Below are 21,836 nucleotides of genomic sequence, written 5' to 3'. Positions count from 1 at the left end.
AATCAATCAGAAGATGAGTGCATCCAGAAGGTCAACATCGAACGCTTCAACGAAGGGATAGCTGGAATAAAAGTGACTCCGATTAAATGGACGAAGATGGGTTACGTCAATTATCCCGAGAAAAATACCGTGAAATCAACGAAGCTGTACGAAGAAACCTCTTCAAATTAGGACCTGAGGATGTGGAAAATACAGACTACGATGAGGTAATTATGAATATGAAGGAAAGGTTCTCGAATCTAGCCACGACAAGGAAAGAAAAATTATTGATTTTGTCGATGCTGCCAAGCTCGTGATCTATTCAAGACGCCATTGATGAGTTCAAAACCAATAGAAATACAGCAAAAGAGGCAAAAAAATTCAAAATTAACTGTCTTGCAACCAAAAATGCTAGGTCGAGTACTTCATTAACAGATGAGACAAAAGAAAAAATAATTCAATATTTTGAAGACGATGAAGTAAGTAGAGCTATGCCTGGCCAAAAAGATTATGTATCTGTAAAAAAAGATGGAAAGCGTCAAGCAATCCAAAAACGATTAATGATGACTACTTTGAAAGAAGCGTATACATGCTTCAAGGAAATTAACGAAAATATTAAGGTAGGTTTTTCCTCATTTGCAAGCCTTCGTCCAAGGCAATGCAAGCTTCTATCCAATTCAGGAACACATAAGGTTTTTGTGTGCACAACGCAGCATCGCAGTACAAAAACCGTAAGAATTTTTCGAGCCTATGTCAATTCAAATCAAAGTACGGAATTGATGCAGAATGGCATTTCTTTGCTACGTCACATGGCAAAGGTCCTTGTGATGCTATTGGAGGAACCATAAAGCGCATGGCCACAAGAGCAAGTTCAGCCAAAGAACGTGAGCATCCAATTAAAACTGCAAAAGAACTATTTGATTGGGTGAATCACAGAAAAGAAGAAGATTTAACAAAATTATCATTTTGTTTTACTACAGTGGGTTCCGTTTTTGGCAACAAAGTTGAAATTTTCAGTTGCCAAAAACGGAACCGTGCCAAAATCGGAACCCATATTTCAAATTTTATTTTTCAACTAATAAGTTTGGAAGCATCACATTACAATGTTAATACATCATTTTTATGGAATCATAAGGCGTTGAGACTTCGAAAAGGTTCACTTCGAAGCATTTTCCCGAAGGGTTATTCTATGCTATCAATCTATAGCTCCGTAATATTAAATCTGGCAAACGATTTTCTGGTCGCGTTTTTACGCCTAAACGTCTTCAATTGTTTTTTAGAAGCTTTATGCATAATTTCTGTATAAGATGGCCTTGTAAAACCAATAATCGCATAAGTGACCTTTATTAAAGAACTGGACATTTTCTTAAAACTATGAGAGAAAACGAAAACAAAAATGTTTTCTTTCAAAGACGTATTTGCGAATCAAAAGCGCTGGGTATAGCAAAACAGCATGACCTTTTTTTTCTAATTAAATTAACATTTATAATCAGTTTAACTTTTGGACTTTAGCATAAAATCTGAAAAATTCGGTAAGTTTAGAATTGCTCCTTCAATTTATGTTTCTGATAAAGTAAAGCATTTTATAATGAATGGTTGACTGTATCAAAAGGGCAAACATAAACATGAGAAGATGCATAAATGTCTTGTAATTGTGTAGAATTTATTTTTTACTTGAAATAATTTTTAATTCAGCTTGATATATGTTTTACACCTGCCTTATGAAATCAACTGAAATTTACAGGATCCTGTTATGAAACCTCAAGAACCTTATAGGAATCTTCAGGTTCTCATAAGAAATCTACACAAAAAACGCTTGAGCTCTGAAGTATCTTGCCAAGCATCTGTAGGATCTCGCATAGAGTTCTCAGGATCTTGCTAAGGATTTTGCTATGAGTTAACATCTTGGAATTCCGCTGCGATGTTGCCGTAAATTCTCAAGTCTCCGATGAAAAAAAATAAAAGTTTATTATTATTAGGCTACCACTAGCACACCTCAAATTCCTCTGGGAACCTTTTCAAAATCCTCAAGCTTTCGCCGAAAATATTAAAAATATTACTAGAAATTCACATTATCCCGCTTAAAATTTACAAGACGCCCTAGAGTTTATTAGGAATCACCAGATTTTGGACATAATCCTCCATAACCAGTTATACACTCTAACGATCCCTCAAGAAGCTCTCAGTGTCCTCTTGGAGTCTGCAGATATCCTTATGAATTCGTTAAAATTACTGAAAAGTCCCACAAGAACGAAGAATCCCTTAAGGATTCTCCAGGGTACAGTTAGGAAACTCATAGACTCAGCTCGTAAGGAACATTTTGATGATGTTGAGACCCGTATCCTTGATTAACAATCTTGTACAGAATTCTGGATCGTCTCTTAACAAATCTAACGCCTTATAGAGTATATAGAAAAGAGAGAACGTAGCTTTAAACAGTTGACGCAGAAAGATCAATATACACACCACAGACAAAAAGTAAAAACACTCTCAGTCGTATCGCACGCTCCAATGGTATTATTGAAAATAAATTGTAGTTTGGACTGTAGTCGCATTTGTCATGTTATTTAATGAAATTTAAAAAAAGTTATGATACACGACATTTTACTGTACATATTTGTATCTATTATTGCGGTGTGTTTTTACACACGCAATGTATATAGATCCATAATAATAAAGACAGCGAGACAAAATTTATGATTGTAACTCTGTGTGAGTCATAGATTTTTCGTTGCTCTTATGTCGGTGCTGGTGCTTTGTTCGAGCAAGCTGTTCCAAATCTGAAGAACAGTGTTTTTTACACTACCATACGTGGTTTTTATTGTATCACCTACACAGTTAAAAATAATGAAGATTACACGTCATGTAAACTTTATTTATGCGATGTAAACACGACGTCATGTAAATTTAAGCCTTGAATCATGTAAATTTGTGTTATATGTCACGTAACCACATAGAATCCTGCCGGATTACATGAAATATAATTGAAGTTTACATGACATACCATTTAAAGGTCCATTTTATACCACGCTCCGATTATATGCATTTTATGTCTCAGAAATTTACACGTTTCGTTCGAACTGTGTACTGGCAGACTCAAGTGGGCTGGTCACTCAATATGAATGCCTATGAAAAAAAAAATGATCTTAAGTTGAGATACTGGTGGAGATTATTGGTTTCATGAAACGTTGCCTATGTATGACCAATGACCATTCTGAAGTATATAAGCGTGTACGCGAGTCCTTAGTAGTTGGTGAGATTTGGGGAAACATCGACGAAAATGGAGATTTGGAATGTAATCGGTGTGGAGTTGACATGCTATTCAAGTGACTAAAGCAACAGACACGATAATATTTACAAAAATTTACAAATTTTAATGGTATTGAAAAATGTTGCCAAAAACGGATCCATTTTGTTGCCAAAATCGGGGGGTGCCAAAATCGGAGCATGCCAAAAACGGAGCATGCCAAAAACGGAATCCCACTGTACTACTGAAGAGTACGAATTAACGGCATCAGAGCTCAGCGAGCAATATAATAACGCGAAAACGATCCAAGGAACCCAAAAATTTCACTGTTTCATTCCATTGTCAGAAAATGAAATTAAAGCAAAACTATACTCGAACTGTACTGATAATGATGCAAAAGTGTTCGATATTGTAAAAAAATTGAATAACAATAAATAAATAAATAAGTATTAATAAAATGCTTTCATGATCTCATAACACATACCCAAATCCAAAACTTTTAAAGTTTATATATAACATTTAGAAACTCATCGATCATACTCTAAAAATAAATATCCTGGTAAAAAAAATATTTATTTTCGTGTAATCTGTTAATTCATTTTAATTTATACATATACATATAATATTTATACATATACATAATATTTATACATATAATATACATAATACTAATGAATACATGAAAATGACTTTTTTAATTCACACAAGGCCCTTAACAATAAAATCAGCAACAAACTGCGGTTCCCGTAATAATTTACACCGAAAAAAAAAATTTTTTCTACTAAATGTGAAAATTGTGACATGTTTGAAATGTCATAACTTTTTTGTTTATTGGTTTACCATCACCAAATTTTTATGGTAGATAGCTAATATAATGGACCGTTTTCCCTCAAAAAATTACGTTGGTATTCCGATAGGGTTTTGAGATATTTCAGTTTTTGTGTCAAAAATTATGTTTTTTAATGCAAAAAAAATTTTTTTTTTACTGTGTGTATTTTTTTTTGGAATCTTTATTTAGTTGTCTAACTTTGTTTCTTTAGTTGTCTAACAATCGAACGAACCGTTTTTGCTGTGCAGCTTTTTGAATATTTTTGAACCATTTTCACATACACCCTTTTGAAAAGTTAGTCGTGACTCAACTTGAAGATTTGATATCGGAAAATGACGATTTAGATGGAACTGGAAAACTGTGCAAAGTTTCAGCTCAATAGAAAAAAATGAATTAAAAAATTTACCAAATTTTGGTCCGAGATGAACTAGCCCAGGGCTAAAAATCTCGTTAATAAAGATAGAAAAAAAAAAAAAAAAAAAAAAACAAATTTTGGTGCTGTTGCTTGGAATCACTCAGTTGCTTCATTGCTTTATCGTCCTTTTTGCATTAATTTAACTGTAAAAGTGCCCTTTTCCACTTTTAAATTACTTTAATGATAGGCTTATGTCAATGCAGCTGCATTATATATGCAATTATATAATGCTCCATGGTTACTTGGGAGTAACCCGCCTATTCCGGGACAAAAAGCGCCGCCTGGAAGAGGTGGAATGCCGAGAAATGGAGTTTCTGTACCGTTCTCAAGAAACGCGGAAGTTCTATCAGAAGCTCAACACATCCCGCAAAGGCTTCATGCCGCGAGTTGAAACGTGCCGGGATAAGGATGGGAGCATCGTGACGGACGGACGCGAGGTGATCGAAAGGTGGAGGCAACACTACGATGAACACCTAAATGGCGCAGAGAACACAGGTACAGAAGGTCAGGTCAGCAAAGGCGATGACTACGTCAGCACATCGGACAGTGGAAACCAACCAGCTCCCACGATGGGGAAAGTTAGGAATGCCATTCAACAGCTCATGAACAACAAGGCCGCTGGCAAGGATGGTATCGGAGCCGAACTCATCAAGATGGGCCCGGACAGGTTGGCCGCTTGTCTGCATCGCCTGATAGTCAGAATCTGGGAAACGGAACAACTACCGGAGGAGTGGAAGCAAGGCGCTTATACTATCTACAAATAGGGCGACAAACTGGAGTGTGAAAATTATCGTGCAATCACTATCCTAAACGCCGCCTACAAAGTGCTATCTCAGATTCTCTTCCGTCGTCTATCACCTGTAGCAAACGAGTTCGTGGGAAATTATCAAGCAGGTTTCATCGACGGCCGCTCGACAACGGACCAGATCTTTTCCGTGCGGCAAATCCTCCAGAAATGCCGTGAGTACCAGGTCCCTACGCACCATTTGCTCATCGATTTCAAGGCGGCATACGACAGTATTGACCGTGTAGAGCTATGGAAGATCATGGACGAGAACAGCTTTCCCGGGAAGCTCACAAGATTGATTAGAGCAACGATGGACGGTGTGCAAAACTGCGTGAAGATCTCCGGCGAACACTCTAGTTCGTTCGAGTCTCGGCGGGGATACGACAGGGCGACGGACTTTCGTGCCTGTTGATCAATATTGCACTTGAAGGTGTCATGCGGAGAGCGGACGACATGGATATTATTGGGAGAAAATTTGAAACGGTGTTAGATTTGTTCACCCGCCTTAAACGCGAAGCAACAAGAGTCGGACTAATGGTGAATGCGTCGAAAACAAAGTACATGCTGGTAGGCGGAACTGAGCGCGACAGGGCCCGTCTTGGAAGCAGTGTCACGATAGACGGGGATACCTTCGAGATGGTGGACGAGTTCATCTACCTCGGATCCTTGCTGTCGGCTGACAATGGACCAATGCACGAGTTCATTATCTGACGTTTGAGCGGAGCTGTGTTATTTATGTGACCATGGCAACTAATGAATATGGCACTGCTCAAACGTCAAATAGTGATCTCGTGCATTGATCCATATTGTTAGCGGGAAATACGAAGGCGCATCATCAGTGGAAGTCGTGCCTACTACGGTCTCCGGAAGAAATTGCGGTAACGAAAGATTCACCCCCGCATCAAATGCGCAATGTAAAAAACGCTCATAAGACCGGTAGTCCTTTACGGGCATGAGGCGTGGACTATGCTCGAGGAGGACTTCCACGCTCTTGGGGTTTTCGAACGCCGAGTGCTAAGGACGATCTTCGGGGACGTGCAGGAGAACGGCGTGTGGCGCCAAGTTTGACAGATCGCAGTACACTTTTCACGGCATTCTAGATTACCTTATGAGCCATAAAACATTTGTCTTTGGTCGGAACAAGAAGGCGTGGGGCGCAGCGAGTTAGGTGGATTGACCAGGTGAACCAGGACCTTCAGAGCGCGGGTCGCAGTCGAGGATGGAGAGAAGCGGCCATGAACCGAGTGAATTGGCGAAATGTTGTTGGCGAGGTTTTATCAAGCTAATTGATGTAAAAGCAAATAAATAAAATAAATGTGCGTCTAGCAAGTAATGGTTGAACATAAGTCTTGACATCACGCGAATGAAATCTCAACTTACGTCCAAACCTTTCCACCAGGCTTGCAAGGAAACTCTAGGAACTATGGAATGTAATCACCGTCCCAGTTGGCCATTTAGCCAATCGCTTTGCCAACCGTAAGAGAACTTTGACGTACTAAATGAAACAATTCATCGTGTGAAATTCTTCTATCATATATCTCACCTTCCTCAGCGCCCACCTTTGCGAGAGAGTCTGGCTTTTCATTGTCATAAATCAAGCAATGTGAGGGGACCCATACAAAGGTAATCTCATATGATTTTTCAACCAGTGCACACATATGCTCTCTTATTTTTGTAAGAAAATAAGATGCATGCTTAACACCATAGAACATGGGACTGTTATGCGAATATGGGCAGTGTAGTAGAGATAAACACTTATGAATTTTGACTGAGTATTCAGTTTGAGCAATTCTTCGAAGTTTTCGATGACGAGTGTGTTGCTCACTCCACATTTAATAAGTATTCTTAGCGAGAGCTTCCAGAATCGGTCCTGTAGCGGTAAAACCCCTGCCAGTACCTCCAGGCTCGCATTATGTGTCGAGTGCATACATCCTAAGGCGATACGCAAACAACGAATTCGTTCCAATTTAATCAGGTGGCAGTTTGCTGCTGAGAGAAAACATAAAGAGACATACTCTAGAACAGAGAGAATGGTTTTATAGAGTTTTATGAGGTCTTCCGGGTGAGCACCCCACAATGTTCCGGTAATTGTTCGTAGAAAATTGATCCTTTGTTGGCATTTTTCCGTTAAATACCTAATATGGGTTCGCCAACTGCATTTTGAATCAAACCAGACCCCAAGGTATTTTGGAGTCAAATACTGGTCGATGTCTGTTCCCAAAAGCTTAAGCTTTAGTTGGGCTGGATTCCGCTTCCTAGAAAATACAACCAGTTGAGTTTTTTGCGGCGCAAACTCGATCTCTAAATTTCTAGCCTAAGTGGATAGATTATCAAGGGAATTGTGCAATGGTCTTTGCAAGATTTCCGCTCGTGGGCCCTTCATAGAGACCACAGCATCATCTGCAAATTGTCTCAGCGTGCATGGTTCTTCCAAACTCCAAACAGTTGTCAATATCTTGAACATAAAAATTATAAAGCAAGGAAATTAGACATGAGCCTAGGGGAAGACCCATATAGCTAATTCTGGAATTTGTCAGTTGACCGAGAGTGCAGCTCATGTGTTCTTCTGACAACAAATTGTACAAGAAATTATTCAATATCCCAGGTAGTCCACAATTGTGCAGGCTTTCTGACAATAACTCAATGGAAACTGAATCAAAAGCGCCCTTAATATCCAGAAAGACTGAAGCCAATTGCTCCTTGTCAGCAAAGGCTAGTTGAATGTCTGATGAAAGCAACGCTAGACAATCGTTTGTTCCTTCACCCTTGCGAAAGCCAAATTGAGTTCTTGAAAGCATATTGTTTGATTCGACCCAGTGATCGAGTTGTGATCGAATCATTTTTTCCAGCAATTTCCTTAAATATGATAACATAGCGATCGGGCGGTATGAGTTGTGATCGGACGCTGGTTTCCCAGGCTTTTGAATAGCTATTACTTTGACCTGTCTCCATTCGGGAGGAACAATGTTGTACTCCATGAATAAGTTGAACAGGTCAAGCAACCGTCTTTTTGCGATATCAGGGAGATTTTTAAGAAGATTGAACTTAATCATATCGCGTTCAAGAGGGGAGATATCTAATGAAAGAAGAGCCATAGAAAATTCCAGCATAGTGAATGATTTGTCCAAAGCATCATCTCTCTGGGTTTCCCAGAAAGGCGGGTGAGCTGGAACTGAGTCTGGACAGTCGTTGCCTCTCTGCTTAGCAGTTTTTTGCTCCCTCACAAAGAGGCAAAGGTAGCACGCTGCACTAGAGTATTTCACCGAACTCTGATGATGTTGAGGAGTATTATCAAGCCTGTCCATAATACGTCAAAATTGACATGCAACATGTTAAAATTGATTAAATTTCTAGCAGTACAAATCTTTCATAAGTTCGTGACGGTCGTGATGGTCTCAAACCAGGAAATAAAAGATGCTAACGTTATTTGGCGGTCGTATCTCGGAAACAACCTCTTACTTTTTTTGCTGCCAGCAGCGGCGATGCGAAAACTTTTGCAATAATGTTCAGTTGGGTTTTTCTTGACATGATGATTTTCCTAATGGGACTGTATTGCGAGTATGAGCAGTAAAGATCTCCATAATAAAGATAAGGGATGGTACACAAATTATGTCAAGCTAAATTTCAACTTTTGTATGAGTCCTCCGAAATGTTTGTAAGGTTTGTCACGCTTGGTTCGACTCCCTTCCCCCTTGGAGCGTGACGTAATTTATGCATGACCCTTTAAGATAATGTTTAGCGAGAAAGCATCTGGTTCAGGCATAGTGCTGCCATTAGAAAAAAAAGTAGAATCGAATCGATATTTCTTTTTTAAATTATGCGTCTAGTTTGTTCAGTTGGCTTTGAACTATGACGTGATGGCTTTCTCACACACATAAGTCCAATGCGGCTTCTTATTATCGCTTTTTATTGCGTACACAACGAATTTAGTAGCGTATCATTGAATAGTACAAATATTTGCCGGTTTTTCTATACTCACCTAATAGTGCATCAGATTCTACCTTCGATATTCCTTTGACCTTACTCAAACACGTCGAAACGGTGTCCTGAATTCTTGGCAGCATGGTTCTTCCCTCGCCGCACAAGTAGAGCTTGGTGTTGTCCTCCAGCAGAAGCTTGATGAACTCATCCTTCTTGTCCTCGATGATGTCCTGCACAAATTTGTACCTACTGTCGGCATCTCTGGAAAATGCATCGTACACTTTATCGAGCACTCCCAGCTGAATGTACTGCTGAATCTCATCCTGCATCAAGTAGTTACGATCACGATGCCGACAGCTGGTCAGTAACAGGGCTGTACCCATCTTGGACTTTTTGTTGAACTGTTTGGCCCGTTTTCGAAACTCGAGGAATCCCATGTATGGCGATATTCCCGTACCGGGTCCAATCATTATGATGTTCTTCTCTAAATCATCCTCGCGATACTGGAAAACGGGCTTCACCTGCCTGAGGTACATATAAATGTACTTGTCGTACCGAGCTGCGTAGAGGAGCTTATTTTCCAGCATGGTAGTTGTGATGCCAGTCCTGCCATCGTTCAACATAGCAAAGACGATGCGAATTTGGTTTCCACGGTCATAATTCGCTATCGAGTACGGCCTAGCTTGCAAGCGTGGAAAATGTTCGATCAGCATGGCCAGTGATGGACGGCAGGAGGATAGAATTTTGAGCAAATGCATAAAATTCATTTCATTCTTTAGAACGAATTCATTGTAGAACGATGCTCCCTCCTTGGATGCAAGGATTTCCAGAAGCCTTTTCTCACATGGATCAGAAGTATAGTTAGCTAGCACTTGCAGGGTCAACTAGAAAGAAAAGTGAAAAGCAAATTAGCACCGGTTTACTGTAAAAGGCACGACGCATTATGTGGTCAAATATGACTTCTTTAGCTTTCAAAAAAAAAAAAAAAAAAAAAAAAACCCACTGCCAAAGTGAATCAAAAGACTGAAGAATAGGAACCGGCTCTCTACTTACTTTTCGTGGAATGATTCTGAAGTCCAAACATTCCGTCAGCAGTCGCCGAGGCGTAATGAACTTAGGAACGTACGGTGGAAGCTCCGGATTTTTCTTCTTCACCGGTTTGGCCAGTTTGACCTCGAACACGCATTCGGCTATTTCGGTCAGGTGCATTCGGTCCAGCACGAAGTTAACGTCGGAGGCAAGATTTTGTGTAAGAATGCCAATCACATCTCCCGGAAAGTAATCCGGCATGTTCTGAAAAAGTTTCGCGAAATTAAAGAAATTTGATACCTAGTTGGAATTCAATAGAATTCCACTCACGGGGGGCTCCTTGATCGAAACTTCGTAAACGGTTTTCACTCCTTCTCCTTCGGCAAGCACCTTGTAGCTGATAATTCCCGTTTTGAATACGGGTCCTGTTCCGAAAGGCTGCTTTGAATTGCATTGCAAATGATCTGGAATCTACAAATTGAACTTTGGAAAATAACACAAAATTCGAAAATGGGAATGTATTTCTTTACTCACCACTTGACCATTTTCCGAACGAATAGTTTCGATGTAGTGTAAGGGTAACTTCGGCAAACTAAGTGTTGTATTTTTAAATTGTTCTATAAAATCCATTTTACAGTTGTGTGGATTTGTTTTAATAGTACTTTGAACTTAACTTTTCAAGATTTTTCCCAAGCAATCCGCGGACCGCCAACAAAAACTGAACAAGTTTTGTTTGTTTGCTTGTTTTGTTGAAATGATGCCTTCATAATCATCGCAGCGTCTCGGAGCGGCTTGTCAAATTAAACATCGCACATTGGACCAGCACGGAAACGCGTTGTTCTTTGAGAATAATCCACACGCTTGATCCAAATTCCTTTCAATCACCGCAAAATCGCTAGTGTGGAGGTGATGTTAAATTAACGTCTCATGTTTAAAGTAAATTGTCTCGTGTGAATAGTTCAGGCCCATGATAAGAGACGACTTCTAGCATAGTCAACATCTTGATGTGTTTACCCATTTTCGGGTTAATTGAATCGAGAGTGTAATCATTAATAGGGTCCTAAAGGCCTGTCCCGATTTCAATGTCAAACGCTTAAGTTTAGGCTAAAAACACATGTTTACTCAATTTTTAAATGTTTTTCTTTTGTTTAGGTCCAAAAAACATTTTTTTAGATTTTGTCACATTCTTTGGCTTAAACTTAAATTTTGGGTGTATTTTGCTTTCCGTGTCCCTTCCAAAATGTCAGATAGGAACAACCCCGGTGTTAAAACTAAAAGCCCTGTGGTGTTTTTGTCGATTAAGCAAACGTCAAACATGATCAGAAGTGTCAAGGTTCATTTATGGACCAAATTTTTAAATTAAAGTTTAAATATGATGTAGCCGTTATTTGAGCGGGAAAAATTGCTAAAATAGTTGCAGTAACATGCTCTTTCGTGTCATTAAATAAAAACAAGATTTCATTAAACATTTTAGGACCCAATTCTCGATTACTTTTTCAAATCGACGTAAGTGACTTCCATACACGGGAAAAAAATCTGTGGTAAAAATAACTATTTTAGCTGACTACGCCCATTGTTGAAACTACCATGGAATTTCAGACCAATTTACTATGTTTACGGTACATCCCACCACATTACTGGTACATTTGACAGAAATAATTTACAACAATCTGATTTCCACTACAGACATGGTAAAATCAAACGCAATTCTGGTCTGCTGAAAATTGCCGGTGCGAGCGCTTAAGTTAACCCCCTACAATGGTAGTTTTTACCGCACAATTTTTTTGCGTGTACGGTTTTGAGAAAATTAATTCAGAAGAATCACAACATGTCTTCTAAAACTGTTTTAAAATAAATCACCCTTTTAACATTTTTTCGCTGTGTACATCGCTTAAATTTTGCATACAATCAGCTCGCGTTCAAAAACTAGGTAGTTTCAATTATTACCCACAAAAATAATTATAACAAAATGATAAGCCGTTTCATTCAGTTACTTTCGTCGTTTTTCTACCAGTGTAAAATCGGCTCAAGTAGTGTTTTGTTTTGATTCGTTGTTAAGTCACTTTGTCTCTCCATACAACGGAGCGGCGAAAGTAGTGGTTGGGTTGCGAAAGTTGAAAATCTTACTTTCGTCGTTTTGTAATTCCGAAATTAAACGTTCTAAAAGTGAAAAATCTAGTTGGGAGAGAGCGGGACTTGTGGAATTTCGTCTGCGATACACGTAGGATCGATAAAGAAAGTTTGTTCACTTTTCTGACTTGAGACTATTTGAATAAATTTTCGAGAATTGATGTTTTCCCGGATAAACTGAAACCATACAGCCACTGTTTCCAAAACTATCCACAACAACATACGACAATATCTTAACAGTTCCCTATAACATCCAAAGCAACAATAAACCAACACTATCACAAACGGTTCTGACAGTTCGGGAAATGGTAATTGAACAAATAACAATGTGGGGAATAGGCGGTTCAGTTATGTAACCATTTTAAAACGCTGATTTTCTCGAACAAAATTTTTCGTTCATGGTTTGTCAAATAGTAGACATACTATCCATTTCACGGTAAGGCAAACAGTAGAGGAATTGTTCAACTATAAAAATTGTATGGAAATGGAGAACGTATGCGGTATAATTGATTTATTGTTTTTTATGATTGATTATTCCTTTTTATCTCATATACATGTTGGAAGCAAAAGAAAAACAATGGACAAAATACACTCTTTTGTAAGCGGTTTTATTCGAGATCCTTCTAGAAAAAAAAATCTTGTGCTAAACTGATATGCGACTACGATTCCTTCTTCGGCAATGATCTCTAGTTCGGCAATCATCTCTAGTTCCGTTCATTTGGGTCTTGTATATAAACCTAGAAGTTTTAAAGCTCAATCACTTAGATATTACTATACAATATTTAGCGCTTACCATACATTTCGGGTATACGATCGTCCACTCGCCCATCACCGCCTCTTTAATCCAATGGCCTATAGTTGTTCAGATGCATCTGAAAGCACCAAACGTTAATCCAACAATCTTACGAATCCAGCAACCGGCGGCATCCGCTATCGACCGTTCCGAAACTGGATGTCCTGGTGGAATTTATTTCTGGAAAAAAACGCGCCACTATGTAACGTCTATATCTGCATCTGCAAAATTAACACTAACAGCACAATAATCTCAGCATATTTCAATTGAAATCCATAAATATTAACGAAAAAACTTACCGCAAATTGATGTTTTTAATCGCCCGGACAGTTACTGAAAATGCACTCTAAAAAAACATCTACCCAGACACTGGAGAAAATTTTATGCAGATGTTGCAAAATGTTTTCAGATTAAATTTTTTTAAATAATTTTGAAGATTAAAAACTTATTTTTATTTTATTATTTTTTTTTTTTAATTTTAGTTTTTATGTTGTTTTACTTAATATGAAAATTCTAATCGAATCGAAGTAAAAATGCATTATGAGTTCTCAGTTAGATTGATTTTGCCTGAGTATAAATGTATTAGAGTGCAGTGTTTTGAATCTGGTGAGTTGTGGCCACTATTTCCCAAATAGGTAATTTATTATTCTTAACGGTTTTGATTTTTAACTCTCATATTGTTCAACAATGTATGCACAGTATACTAAACAGTAACATTTTAGTAAACATTGCTTAAGCCGTCTTATATTGTTTCAAACTAAAAATCTTATATAGTACTACATAAAAATGACAGTTTGTGGTACATTGACATTAACAGATAGAGGAAATTTATTGTTTGGAATAAATACCGAACTGTATATTTCTATGCGGGTTGTTTAATGTTTATGATCTAAAATCTAACAAGCGTCGAAATAAAATAACTGATTGCATGCTACACGCTAAGAAAATATTATACTGGATGGCTTAAATACCATTCTACGATACTTTTGTGTATTCGAAAACCCATGGTCGTGATACGCTTTGTTTGAATCAAGTCTCGTATTTTAGATTTACATTATAATGTTATAATGTTATAGTTAAGGATAACAAAGACAGCTGGTCCATTATGAGCGAAGTGTCACTTTTACTTGCCGAATAATTGAGCGACACAGTTACGGAAAAGTGACAGATCCGTTTGATTTGTACGGCAGACGTTACCGATGTTATGAAATCGGCTCTGCTTCTCAGCAGCGTACAGCTCATGTAATTTTGGTAGCGGAATCATTCATTGACCGTTTCTAGTCCTATCCATTTGCACAATACTTATGATCAGCGTATACGGTTAAAAAAATAAATACTAAAAAGTTTAGAAGTCATACTAAAACAATATTCGATCTATTCACCCCACCGGATGCATATTTTTGGATTAAGCTAGCCATAGTATAAAAGGTGTTTATCAATCATAATGCATATTACCCTTTTATTTCTATACTGCAATATGCTTTTGTTTACTTTCAAAATTTCCAGGAAAACTATAAAAATATACAAAAAGAGACAATTGATACAAAAAGAGAAAATGACAAACTGGCAACAATGAAAAACTGGCGGCACCGTAGTTCACCCCACGGTCCCGTACAATTTATATCTCTCCGATGTTTTTGAGAACCTCTTTTTCTCCTATGAATTTATCTCCACGTTGTTATTGTTAGCAGAAACAGGCAACACAGCGGATCGGGGAATTCACCGGGGATTCGGGAGAACCAGCGGAATAACGAGAACACACACGGAAATAACTTTAACGATGGTTTTATTAAGCAAAGAAATACAAAGTTTGTATGCACGCGGCGAGTGTTAGGTTTGAACTGAAAAAAAAACGGTTTTTCTCTTCTCCTAGCTGTCGTACACGAAAGAGTGCACGGTTGCCAGAATGGTGGGAATGGGTATTCGTGCAGTAGTGAAGGGGTACACCGATGCATTCTCCACACTCCTCCTCAGCGGTTACCTGCTTCACTGCGGATCCTCCAGTCCCAGTTTCACGACGAAATCTCCATGTTTCTGTGGTCCCAACGGTTTTGTCATTACATCAGCTATCATTATCTCCGTAGGACAATACTCGAGCACAATTTCGTTCTTCTCACACAGTTCTTGCACAAAACGTTCCTTGGTGTTAATGTGCTTGGATCGCTTGCTTGAACTCTCCGTTTTAATGAAGGCAATACAGCCCTGGTTGTCTTCTTTCATCGTAGTTGGCTGTAACTGAGGCTCTCCGAAGTCGCGAAGAAGCTGCCTCAACCAGATGGTCTCTTGGCACGCTTCGGCTAGCGCGACATACTCTGCTTCCATGGAAGAGAGCGTCACGCAAGTTTGGCGGCGACTAGCCCACGAAACTGTACCACCAGCGAACAAGAACACGAATCCCGATGTTGATCGCCGGCTGACGGGATCACCTGCCCAATCGGCATCACTGTATCCAACCAGTGGATCTTCTGCAGCACCGCCCAATCGAAGATAATAGTTACGAGTTGCCTTCAGGTACCGTAGTAATCGCTTTGCAGCGGTCCAATCGGCTTGACTTGGCTCCGAAAACTTCCTTCCCAATATCGCTGTACTGGCTGCAATATCCGGTCGCGCAATCACTGACAAGTACAGCATTCCTCCGACTAAGCTTCGATACAGGGTAACGTCCTCAAACGGTTCACTGTTTGCGCCGTCTTTCAAAAAACCGATGTCCATTGGTGATCTCGTAGTTTTCGCATTCTCCATTCCGTGCTTGATAATCAGCTTATCGATAAACTGCTTCAGCCTGATCTTGAACACGCCATCTTCACGTAAGACTTCCACTCCCAAAAAATGACGGATTTCGCCCAGACATGTCAACTCGAACTCTCGACCTAGGTTTTCGAATTCCCTCTTCACATTCGCTTCTTCTGCTGACGCCACTAGAATGTCATCAACGTGGACTATCAAAAACACTTTCACTCCATCCGTATTCTTCGTATACAGGCACTGGTCGGCCGCCGATGACTTGAATCCATACTTGGTGAGAACTTCATTCAGTTTCTTATGCCAGCAGCGGGCTGACTGACGGAGCCCATAAATGCTCCTCCTAAGCCGGCAGACGTACTCCTCCTTACCCTTGACTGTAAAACCGGGAGGCTGCCGCATATAAACCTCCTCCTCGAGCACACCGTTGAGGTATGCAGTCCTAATATCCAGGTGTTGAACGATGAGCTTCTGCTTGGTGGCGATAGTGAGGAACAGACGAAGTGTAGCTTGCCGGGTGACTGGTGCAAAAACTTGGTCAAAGTCTATGCCATCCTTCTGACTGTATCCCTGTGCTACGACCCTTGCCTTAAACTTCACTACTTGTTCTTCCTGGTTCCGCTTGACTTTAAAAATCCATTTGGAACCGACGGGTTTCCGTCCTGGCGGCAGAGGTACTAGCTCCCATGTACCGTTCCGCTGATGCGAGTCCATCTCGTCCTTCATCGCAGTGCGCCACTCCGCACTTTCGAGAGCTTCCAGATGATTATCCGGTTCTTCAACCGCGCATGCCGCTATTCCTACGGCGTACTCCAACAGATAGTCCTCTAGATGTTTCGGAATTGTTCGGTTCTCCCGTGCCGATCTACGGACCGGACCCGAGACTCCACTTGATTCAGCACGTGGGGTGCTAAACTCTTCTTCTTCTTCGCTAATCTCCTCGGTGTCGGTCTCCTCCTTGAACGGATTCGGATTGATCTCACCATTCGCTTGCTTCTTACTGGTCCCGTTCTCCGAAGTTGGAATCTCAACGGACGACGTTCCGTTCTCTTGCTCTATGAAACGGGCGTCCCTGCTGATGGTGATGCAGTCAGTCTCAGTGTCCACAAACCTATAACCTTTATGCTCCATTGAGTAACCAACGAAAATGAGCCGCTTTGCTTTCGGATCCATCTTGCTGCGTTTCACGTCGGGGACATGAACGTACGCTGGACTGCCGAACACCCTCAGGTGGCCAAGGTCCGGCTTTCGTCCCCACCACATCTCAAATGGAGTTTTAGGTACTGATCTAGACGGTATACGGTTTTGTATGTACGTAGCGGTCAAAACAGCTTCGCCCCAGAAGCGCTTATCAAGTCCAGAGTCCAAAAGCATACAGGTTGCCATTTCAGTGATGGACCTGTTTTTCCTCTCCGCTACACCGTTGGATTGGGGAGTATAGGGCGTCGTGAACTGTGGCTTTATTCCGTTAGCACGATAGAAATCCCGCAAAAGCTTATTATCAAACTCCCCTCCACCGTCAGATCGGATTACAGAGGGCTTCCGACCAAAAAGATTCTCGGTCCACTTCACAAAGTCGATAATATTTTGGGCCGCCTCCGACTTGTGTTTCAACAGGTAAGTTACTGTGAAACGACTGTAATCGTCAATGAGGTGCATGACGAATCTATTCCCACTCGGCGTGGTGGTTTTCATGGGCCCACAGAGATCAGTGTGGATGATATCGAGAATCCTGGTCGACTTCCTTTCGACAATGCTCGGAAACGGAGCTCTAGCCGCTTTGCCGTCAAGGCAGCACTCACATACAAGTCTAAGACCGCAATCACCTACCTTCATTCCCGTTGCTAACTCCTCTTTGTTGATGCGTTCCGCAGCCGCCCAATCGCGGTGGCCGAGGCGACGGTGCCACAAGTGTTGGCAGTTCTCGTGATGTTGCCCACCTGCAGCTTGCAGCGAAGACTCTGCCTGCCGCAAATGATACAGGCCGCCGCAACGAACTCCTGTTGCAACGACGTTCCCCTTCGGATCGATGATACGGCAACCATCACTATTAAAACTCACATCAAGCTTCTTCTGAGCTAGTTTCTCAACGGAAATTAGGTTCGTCGACAGTCCCGGGACGTACTTTACACCACTTATGTCGATCCTGATCACTTCATCGTCACCGTCTATGCCATGGAGCACACCGGCACCCTCACCGAGAATCTGCGTTTTCTTACCGTCAGCGAGGGTAATGTACCCTCCGCAAGATTCTTCGAATGTGATGAAAAACGATTTATCGCACGTCATGTGCGCACTGGCACCACTGTCAATAATCCAGGATCGAGCATTTTCACCATTCACAACGAAAGCAATTCCTCTCGTATCACTGTGTACGGCTTTCGCTTTTACACTGTCACTTTTCTTCGGCTTCGTGCCGGACGACGAGGTGTTGTTTTCTTCTTTCTTCGCCTCAAGAAGTTTGCGGCAGTTGCGTTGCAAGTGCCCTGGCTTCTTGCAATAAAAGCACACACGCGTTTCACCCGTCTTCGTTACGGCAGTTTTCATTGCCTTTTCTTTCTTCACCGGATGACCGTCGCGTTCCAGCCGGCGCAGGAATTCGTCCATCAATTTGGACTTAACCACTTCGAGCGTAATGTCATCTTGTGACCGCGAATCAAGAGCTGTGACTAGCCCGTCAAAGGAGGGTGGGAGACTCCTCAACAACAAACAGATTTTCGTATCTGCGTCCAGAGTTGTGCCCGCGGCGTCGAGACGGTCAAACAAATCGTCAACTTCGAACAGATGTTGTTCTAAGTCACCGCGCTCCGAAAGATTGATCGCACATAACTTTTTGAGCAAGGACACGCGCACCGAACGGGTACTCTTCTCGTGGTACGCCTTTAACGCACCGAACACATCGTGAGCGTTCACACACTTTCTCACTATGGCGAGCTGACTGTCTTCCAACAGTAGCACCAACGTCGCCTTCGCCTTGCGATTCGCGATTTCCCAGTCATCGTCACGGTCAAACTCGTCGGGAACTTCCTCGACCACAACATCCCATAAATCGTCACGGGCCAACAAGTTTTCCACTCGCAACTTCCACGTTGCCCAATTCGTCCCGTTAAGTTTCGGGATCGAAAATTTCGCGTCGGTCATTTTTGCACTCGTGCACTTTTTCTCACTCGGCCGGCAAACTCACTAACACACCCGCACGATGGGGCCTTCGCGTAGTTCTTTTCCACTCTTCGCTTCCAAAGCGGAACACCAGCAATGGCGGCTCAGCTCGGCCGGCCAAAACTTTTCTTCACTTTCACAAATCCCACGGGGGCCTTGCGCTGGGCCCATCACCTGTTAGCAGAAACAGGCAACACAGCGGATCGGGGAATTCACCGGGGATTCGGGAGAACCAGCGGAATAACGAGAACACACACGGAAATAACTTTAACGATGGTTTTATTAAGGCTCAAGAATCCATCATTCAATGATCAGCAATCATCAAAAATGAAAAACCAGTTTTTTCGTTCAAATTTAAATAAATCCTCATGAAAATCTATCATTGCATTATAGATAACAAGTGTAATGCAATGATAGATTTTCATTAACATGTCTTCAAATTTGAGCAAAAAAACTGGTTTTGAAAATTTGTAAAACGATGATGGTTATTTTCCTCTTAAGCAAAGAAATACAAAGTTTGTATGCACGCGGCGAGTGTTAGGTTTGAACTGAAAAAAAAACGGTTTTTCTCTTCTCCTAGCTGTCGTACACGAAAGAGTGCACGGTTGACAGAATGGTGGGAATGGGTATTCGTGCAGTAGTGAAGGGGTACACCGATGCATTCTCCACAGTTATGAATTTCGATCAGCTGTTCCTCCGCGATCTCCACTTTGTTGTTCTCCGGATTCGTGCATGGTGACCAGGGCTGCCACATATACAGATTTATCTGTATTACACAGATTTTTTTTTATTCTGACAGATTCAATTTGTATGGAACACAGATTTTCTTTCAGCAATTTTTGTATGGACACATATTTTTTTGTATGGTACACAGATTTTCTAACCTGGAAGATACAGATTTTCTATCAAATCATCTGGCAGCTCTGATGGTGACGTACCAAAAAAAAAAACGCTGTCTCTGTTGCTCTTTCATCATGGTCAACTAACTATCCTGCTCTTTGACATTCACCGCCGGAATTGTTTGCATTTTTTATACAGAGTATGACAGTCACTGCAGGTATTGTTGACATTATATTTATCTGAAGTTTCGAGGTTATGTCGTGCAACATCTATCTCCTCATATTATGCCACTTCCCGGGTGGCTGGAATCCCCGGAAAGCATCTGCCATCATCAAAGCTCTACTAAATAATTTGATGATGAAAGAGAACCATCACGACGAAATCCTTGACGACCAAGATCCTCCATTTTCTTCGCATGAAGCTGCTTTGGCTTTCCGGTATAATGGTTCTTAAGAAGGGTGATGCTCTCCTGGTTTTGTGGCCAGTGAAAAAATTGCGACGAAAATTTCGCTTCGTGCCAGTACATCGTTTTTTAAGCTGTTCCCGATTCGAGCTTGCTTGCAAGAGCTCCTCGACTGGGATACGATTTGATTCGGATTCATCCTGGTATCGTTTACCGATTACAAACAACACTATGCTACCGCACAGTAAATTTATTTTACTTTTGCGAACGCTATTTTCCGCCGGTCGCAAAACCGGAAGAGAGCAGGATCCTTCGACACTTCTCGTAATCCATTTCGGAGCACAACAGCAGCTTCCGGCAACGAGATGAAGGCGATGTTTATTGTAGGATTTCGTTCTGAAATACAGGTACACGGATAAAATACAAAATACTAATTAGATTGCAATTTATTATTTGAATTTCATTTAAGGTGTTTAATATTTACAAATTATATTAATTATGCATTTCCAATATTAATTTTATACTAGACTATGCATTTACGGAAATTATTTTGTCTCATGCATTTCTGTAGCCTGTTGCTATACTTGGGACTTTGTTTTGTTTTTTTGTTGCAGTTTCGGTATAGCAAGATGGCCGGAAGAACAATTTTCACGTGTGTTCACAAATATTAAGTTTTCCTTCTTGATCCGACAGTAGGAAATATATTAAAATAGTCGTGAATAAACCAATAGAGTCCTGACATTGTAACCAAAATCGGGTGAGAAACTCTGGACACATTTTCCACCGTCCGGAAGGGAAATTTATTGACCAAACTAAAGAGTCAGGATTCTCCCGGAGGAGGATGAGATTGAAGGCGATGAAAAGGCAGATGCATGGTAAGTTAGATTGTATGTTTAGCTGCTTGAATTGTGAGAGAAAGTTTTCAATCGTTTTCAGGATATTTTTTTCACCCAGCATCCGGCAAAACACCCATGAGACAGAGCATACGTGAGGGATCTTAAAATGGACACCAAACGAAATGAACCATACACCGGAACAAAGGAGCCCGGAAACACGCCGGGAAGATGAGAAGTGTCCAAGTATGAGAATGCACATTTATAATTTGTATTATCTACAGTGAATAACTTGTTAATTTAATTATGAACATATTGATTAAATAAATAAATGGGATATAGTTTGTTTTATTCTATTCGTATCGAATTTTCGAGTCTTTTTCTTATATATATATATAGTTCAGTTTTGATGTAAACAAAAGGATAATGGCGGTATAGAAATAGGAGCGTGATAAGCATTGCGATTATTAAAGGATTTTTATACTCTGAAAGCATATTCTAGAAATATGCATTCCAAGGGGTGAATAGACCGAATATGGTTTTAGAATAGTATTTAAGCCAACTAGTATTTTATTTTCTTAGCGTGATACGATGATGGCCATTTTTCGGGTTGTCCCTAGTCCTTGTCATTCTGGTGACGGTTTGAGGCAATAAATAGCAATTTCATGAACAATAAACGAAAATAATTGCTACTCATTGTTTAAATGGACGAGCGAGTCAGTTTTGTTG

At 40.6% G+C, this 21,836-nt stretch overlaps 1 protein-coding gene and 2 long non-coding RNA genes across 3 annotated transcripts; 1 reads left to right on the top strand and 2 right to left on the bottom strand.

The window, feature by feature from the left end:
* Positions 1–9,147: 9,147 nt before the first annotated feature.
* LOC110678731 (methionine synthase reductase-like) lies at positions 9,148–10,973 on the bottom strand. Its single transcript, XM_021851996.1, has 4 exons — positions 10,742–10,973; positions 10,538–10,678; positions 10,232–10,471; positions 9,148–10,062 (listed from the first exon to the last, which is right to left on the bottom strand). The coding sequence occupies exons 1-4, from the start codon at positions 10,835–10,837 to the stop codon at positions 9,184–9,186; spliced, it is 1,356 nt and encodes a 451-aa protein (XP_021707688.1). The 5' UTR covers positions 10,838–10,973; the 3' UTR covers positions 9,148–9,183.
* A 1,827-nt stretch (positions 10,974–12,800) lies between these two features.
* Positions 12,801–13,558, bottom strand: LOC110678994. Its single transcript, XR_002502117.1, has 3 exons — positions 13,430–13,558; positions 13,131–13,365; positions 12,801–13,074 (listed from the first exon to the last, which is right to left on the bottom strand). It is a non-coding gene; the product is annotated as an uncharacterized LOC110678994 (long non-coding RNA).
* Positions 13,559–20,860: 7,302 nt separating this feature from the next.
* Positions 20,861–21,444, top strand: LOC110679328. The gene is made up of 2 exons (XR_002502396.1): positions 20,861–21,149; positions 21,211–21,444. It is a non-coding gene; the product is annotated as an uncharacterized LOC110679328 (long non-coding RNA).
* The last annotated feature ends 392 nt before the right edge of the window (positions 21,445–21,836 follow it).

This window comes from Aedes aegypti, chromosome 3, assembly GCF_002204515.2.
Source record: "Aedes aegypti strain LVP_AGWG chromosome 3, AaegL5.0 Primary Assembly, whole genome shotgun sequence".
In the NCBI taxonomy this organism is placed as follows: Eukaryota; Metazoa; Arthropoda; class Insecta; order Diptera; family Culicidae; genus Aedes; species Aedes aegypti.
Note: the sequence above shows the minus strand (reverse complement) of the source record. Positions and strands in the feature narration are given on the sequence as shown.

What these genes read in the sequence shown, in the direction of transcription:
- LOC110678731 (XM_021851996.1), bottom strand. Translation starts at nt 10,837, where the DNA reads ATGGATTTTATAGAACAATTTAAAAATACAACACTTAGTTTGCCGAAG. An exon ending in TTTCGATCAAGGAGCCCCCC is followed by an intron (nt 10,472 to 10,537) that starts GTGAGTGGAATT and finishes AAACTTTTTCAG; the next exon opens with AACATGCCGGATTACTTTCC. An exon ending in TCAGAATCATTCCACGAAAA is followed by an intron (nt 10,063 to 10,231) that starts GTAAGTAGAGAG and finishes TTTTCTTTCTAG; the next exon opens with TTGACCCTGCAAGTGCTAGC.